Below are 5839 nucleotides of genomic sequence, written 5' to 3' on the forward strand. Positions count from 1 at the left end.
TGTCCTCACTGGCAGACTCTCATCCTGGGCATGGACTTACCTTCCCCACATGGAATGCTTCTGCTACAGCTCCCACCCACGGAGTCACACAGTGCCTTATCCATTCTTGTGGTTTTTAAAACAAAATTGCCTCTGACTAAAGAATGAATTTTATGACCAAAGACATGAGGCAGTTAGCTCATGCTTGTGGATTTCGTTGGTCTTCTGAAGTTCCTCACAACCCTTGCAGCTGGCTAGAAAGGCAGAATGGCCTTCTGATGAGTCACAACTCACGAGTGGCGGTACCTTGTGTGGCTAGGGTAGCTCTTCAAAAGGCTGCATATGCTTTGAATCATCTTACACTATACAGCCCGCTGTCACCCACAGCAGCATACAAGTGTCTAGAAATCAGAGGGTACAAGGAATGTTACCATGTGCCATGCTCCCCGGCAGCACTGTTGCTTCTGAACCCCCAAGCTGACGTTCTGCTGGTCTAGAAGCCGTCCTTATCAGGGAGCACAAAAATGACCTTGACGCTAACACACCCGCTGGCCAGTGTTTCATGCCTAACCAAGCTGAAGCCTTGCAGGGATGGCAGGCGTGACTGATCCAGCGTATTAGCGGGAAATCAGACTTGCGCCGTAGTGGAAGAAAGGTGTAAGGTGCTTGGGAGTGCAGAACGGACCTTAGGGCATCTACTAGTACTACAGGCTGTTATTAAGGTCAATGGATAGCTACAACTCAATCCAGGCGGGGTGACAAACATTCCACAAGCTTCAGGAATGCATGCATGGCCAGTTCCCCATGGAAAAAACCAGAACTTGCCGAGGTGCTTCACGAATGCCAAGGGAGCACACAATGCACCGTGGAGAAGGCAGCTGGAAATACAAGCTCTGACCTTGTGAGCAGCCACAGGAACGAGGGTTGTAATTTCAATAGTGCTCACCTGATATACAGTCTACATAACATGTTGATAGACTTAATGTTGGATAAGCACTTTGTTGCAGAACCAGGGATTGAACTCAGGCCCTTGCGCTCACCTGTAAAGTGCTCATTCTACTGAGCCATCTCCCTGGCCCCAGGATAAGTACTGTTAAACCTGTGTTAGAGTGTTATAGAATGTTGGAGTAAGCAATATCCCAAGAGAACTTTTAGTCCTGCAAAAACCAAAGGAAAAAAAAAACACAAAACAAAAACAAAACCAAAACAAACCAAGAGAACTTTCCCTGGATTGTGTGAGGGGAATTGCTGTCGTTTGTACATGAGAGTTGTAACATGTTGGGTGTGACTATGACTTGTCCTTGAGTGTGGAGACAAGGTGTGGTGTAAGGAAATGTGTCTGTCCCTCAGGTCACCAAGGGGTGGCCTGTGATAGTTCACTGATTGCATCAAAGTGAGGAACAAATGCCCAACTACTCTGCATCAACATAATTCTGTGTGTTTGAAGGGATTTGCTAAAAACTTAAGATCCAGCCTGGTTCCTTGTGTCTGTCTCCTGTTCCTACGTGCAAGGGACAGAAAGGACAATGAAACAGGTGGGGAAAGGTTCTCGTTGCTCCCACTCATTGCTGCCCTCAAATGCTGGAAGTCTTCAATGAGCTGGTCAACTCATGTCATGACTTTGAAAAAAACCCAAACGTATATTCTGAGTCTTCCATTCAGCGTGTGTTATGTGCATTTCCTGGAAATGTGAAGAAAGCCTTGCACCTGTAATAGACTAGCGTCCAAGGCACCCCCTTGTCACGAGCAGACAGCAGAAGCCCTGCAGCACTGCACACACAACCCCGCCTTGTTAAGCTGCTGCATTTATTGCAGGGCTATTACTCAAATAAAAGCTGGATCCCAAGCAGGCGGGGTCCTGGGAAGCTGCGCCCTCTCATCCTGGTAAGAAACCCCCCTGGGGACAGCAGGCGCTGTCTCCCGGCCTGGGTAAGCGACCCTGCTGGGCTGGAGTCCACACACAGCTTCAGTCCAGGGAGGCTACCGCACAGCTGACCAGCACCCACTACAGGACGGGGCTCACTGGCCAGGCTGGGGACAGTTCTCAGGACAGCACAGAAGGAGGGGCAGCTCAGGGCACCATGACATGGCTGGAGCCTTCCCAGCCCATGACTGCTGGGACAGGACGGCTGATGAGGAAGGGACACGGGTCAGCGTGGGCAAAGGAGTCCTGGCGGCCAGGCCCGGGCTGCGCTCTCCACATCCTCCCCAACACTGACAGGTCCGTGGACACACTCAGAAGCCTTTGCAAAGAGAGGATTTGGGTGTTCTTGAGGTCACAAGGCCTGGGCTGGAGAAGTCGGGTGTGGCTCAGTCACCCCAAGGCAGCTGTGTCACGCTGCAGGACAGAGGAGTCATAAATTCAGGGACAGGGCTCTACGTGCACCACTCTGAAGAACCCCCTTCTGACAGGAAAGAGAGGCTGTCTGCACGCAGGAGGGTAACTAGAGATGGAGGCCGGGGGTGGAGCGGCGGGCAGGGTGAAGCGAAAGGCAGAGACGGGTTCCGTGTGCACCGACTCCCCAGGAGGAGCAGGAGCAGCGTGTACAGCAGACGTGTGCTAAGAAACACTGACAAAGGAGCCACTGCTCACGCAGGGTCAGGTGCAGACAGGGGCCGTGCTGTGTGCTCGGCCTCACCCCACACTTCAGGCCCGCTGGGGTCTCACCTTTTTTTTTTTTTAAATTTAGTACAGGGTCTACAGGGTCTCATTATGTAGATTGGACTCATAGTGATCCACCTATGTTCAGCCTCCCAAGCTCTGGGATTACAGGGGTGTGCCACCACCCCAGTACTGAGATCTCACCTTTATAAGCCATTAAAGATGAATCAGAGGAATCAGAGCTCTGGAAACTGTCACTACCTAAGAGGAAAAAATAACATGATGTCATCAAAACCCACAGCAGACATGGTGAAGGGGTTGATCATGGGGTAGGGATCCCCATGAGTCCTGACTGCAACCTCAAGGCTCTCAGGAATCAGCCCCTCATACTTACTTGCAGGCTGAACATAGATCCCTCCTTTCAGCCCTGTGGGAAGCAAATGCCTTGTGAGAAGCCAGGGAGGAGGCTGGGCCCTGACAGCCTTGAAGACCTGCCCAGGCCTGGAGCCCAGGGAAGTTTCCAGATCTGGGCTGCAGACCCAGGGAAGGATCAGGAGGCATGAGGAAAGGACACGTTCAGGACCTGGGCGAACTGCCCTCCTAAAGCTCTGTCCTCAGCAGGGACCTTCCCCTGTGCTCCTGACTGCTGGGAATCAGGTCCCCATCTCCACAGGTGACAAATCTGTCCTTCATTGTCCCTGTCTCACAACAGGGTGACTGTCAGGGCTGCAGGCCGGGCAAATACCTATGAGGATGGAGTGTCCCACAGTGTGGGGGCTACACTTCCTGGGGCTGAAACAGGAAGATGCAGACCCCACTCCTACCTGCTTTCTTCTTCTTCTTCCACATCATGAAAGCAACCACAGATCCAATGACCACAACTACAAGGAGAATCACAGTGGCCACAACCCCCAGGATGGGGATGGCTGTCTGAGGAGGTGACTCTGGGAAGGGAAGTGGAGAGAAAGGAAAGGGAGGTGAGGAACTGCTAGTTTTTAGATCTTCATGGACCCCAAAGCCTCAAGCAGATGTGGGGAATGTGGAAGCTGACTGCGCTGTGGTGCTCAGCGCTGAGTTGATTAGAAACCGGGTGTGGGGAAGAGAAGGGCCGCTATGCTGTGGCTGGTCAGGCTTCCCTTCTCCTGGGCTCCTCACTGCTCTCTGCTTCCTGTCTGTCCAGCTGTGAGCAGCTCTCCAGGGCCAGGAGTTCTTTTTTTTTTTTTTTTTTAATTTAAACATTTATTGTGTGTGTGTGTGTGTGTGTGTGTGTGTGTGTGTGTGTGTATGTGTGTGGCCAGCTCAGCCCACCAGGGGGCGCGGCTGGCTGGCATGTGGTGCTGGAGGATTGAACCGTGGTCCCTGTGCTTTGCCAAGCTTGTTCCAAGTAGGTGCTTTAGACCACTGAGCCATCTCACCAGCCCCCAAGATGACTTCTGACTGAAACCTCTACAGACTTGGGAGCCAAAAGAAACTCCTTCTTCTTTACTGTGCAGATATCAGACACTGCGTCACAGCAATGACACAACGACTAAGGGCTCTCATGGCAGCTCTGGTGCCTGGCAAAGTGAGTCTCCTGAAAGACTTCTGACCAATACACGAGCGCTCTGTCCCCTCCCCCTCTTGCTTAGTTACTTTCTCACTGCTGAGACAAAATACCCCACACTTACAGGTTAAGGGAGGAAAGGTTCATTTTTGCTCAGTTTATAGAGATTCAGTCCATAGTCAGGAGACTTTGAGGCAGGGAGGCCAGGCAGGGGCATCACAGAGGAGAAACAGCCCATGGCTTGGAGGGAGGAAGCCTGAGTTCTTAATCATATTCGGGCTGTGAGCCTGCTGGTGGAAACCCACTTACACCCAGGCTGTGCCTGATGTCTTCCTTAATACACTGGGCCACATCCAGAGTGATGCTGACTCCATTAGTGGAATAGAGTCTACATTCACTCTTATTCCAGCACCTTTGAAAAATTCCACCTGGGAGCATGTGAGACTTTGGGGATGCCCTAAGTACCAGCCATGAATAACGCCCTCCTTACCCCATGTCAGGGTGCGGGGCTCAGGCAGCCCCTCATGCTGCACACGGCACGTGTACTTCTGCTCCTCTCCAGAAGGCACCACCACAGCCACCCACTTCTGGAAGGTTCCACTCCCATCGGGCCTGGTCTCCACCAGCTCCATGTCCTGGGTCAGGTCCTGCCCATCCCTCTGCCAGGTCATGGTGATCTCCTCAGGGTAGAAGCCCAGGGCCCAGCACCTCAGGGTGACTTCTTCCTTGGAGATGGGGTGGTGGGTCACATGTGTCTCTGGGGGATCTGAGGGAAGAGGGGAACATTCAGGCACTTTGCTTTCTTCCTGGGCCGCTGCAGAAGCACTCATGTGACCGTCCTGGTAATGGACAGGACAAGGAGGGTTGGGGGACTGCAAATCCGAGGCCAGGCTGGACACAGGTGTCTGGGATAATCTATTGCTCAGACAGTTCTAGACTTGGGGTGAGGGGACCCAAGGGAGGAGGCTCCAGGTGTCTGGGGAGGGAAAGGGACCTCTGTCATCCTGAGAGGGTGGAGACTGAGAGACCAGAATAGGTGGAGCGAGACCTCCAAAGACCCCGGGTGGGGGGCCTGAGCCTAGCTCAGTCCTTTAAGTGGCTGCTTCCACAAAGCTGTCAGCCTCAGGTTGCTGGAGTTCAAACCTCATAACTCTCCCGCTGGCCAAATGTGCCCTGAAGGCATTCCAGGAACAAAGACCCCGGGTGTGGGCTGGGACAGGCCGAGAGAGGGCAGGGGCACAGCCTCCTGAAGGGCAGGGTGAGGGGCACCTCGGGGTCCTCCCTCCATGCTGGGACAGACTCTCCTCTCCTGAGAGAAGGGGCTCAGGACAGCGACCTGCTCTCAGCTGTGAAGTCCCAGGAGCGCTCTTCCCGTGCAGGGAGAGGCCCGCGGTGCTGCGGGAAGGGTCCCGCTTTCCTCCCTGGAGGCAGCTGCCCGGCCAGAGCGCGGATGGGAGGTCTCCAGGGCCGGTACCTGCGCGCTGCAGGCTCTCCTTCCCGAGCTCCAGGTGTCTGCCGAGCCACTCCACGCACTCCCCCTGCAGGTAGGCCCTGTCCTGCTCTGCTACGTCGGCCTCCACCCACTTGCGCTGTGTCTTCTGGGATGCAGTGTCCGCTGCGACCCAGGAGCTCAAGTCCTCATCAAGGGCGATGTAATCCGCACCGTCGTAGGCAAACTGCATGTACCCGCCGAGGAAGCGCCCGTCGGGCCCCAC

General features: G+C 54.1%; 1 protein-coding gene across 1 annotated transcript; it reads right to left on the reverse strand.

Annotated features, from left to right (window-relative positions):
• Nucleotides 1–2822: 2822 nt before the first annotated feature.
• Nucleotides 2823–5833, reverse strand: LOC101584320 (HLA class I histocompatibility antigen, B-37 alpha chain-like; the record flags this gene model as incomplete). Its single annotated transcript, XM_023722426.1, has 5 exons — nucleotides 5599–5833; nucleotides 4615–4890; nucleotides 3406–3525; nucleotides 2976–3008; nucleotides 2823–2842 (listed from the first exon to the last, which is right to left on the reverse strand). Coding segments are annotated over exons 1-5 (657 nt in total), but the record flags the coding sequence as incomplete, so codon positions are not given.
• Nucleotides 5834–5839: the final 6 nt, after the last annotated feature.

This window comes from Octodon degus, unplaced genomic scaffold (genome assembly GCF_000260255.1).
Source record: "Octodon degus isolate 3935 unplaced genomic scaffold, OctDeg1.0 scaffold00005, whole genome shotgun sequence".
NCBI classification, from domain to species: Eukaryota; Metazoa; Chordata; class Mammalia; order Rodentia; family Octodontidae; genus Octodon; species Octodon degus.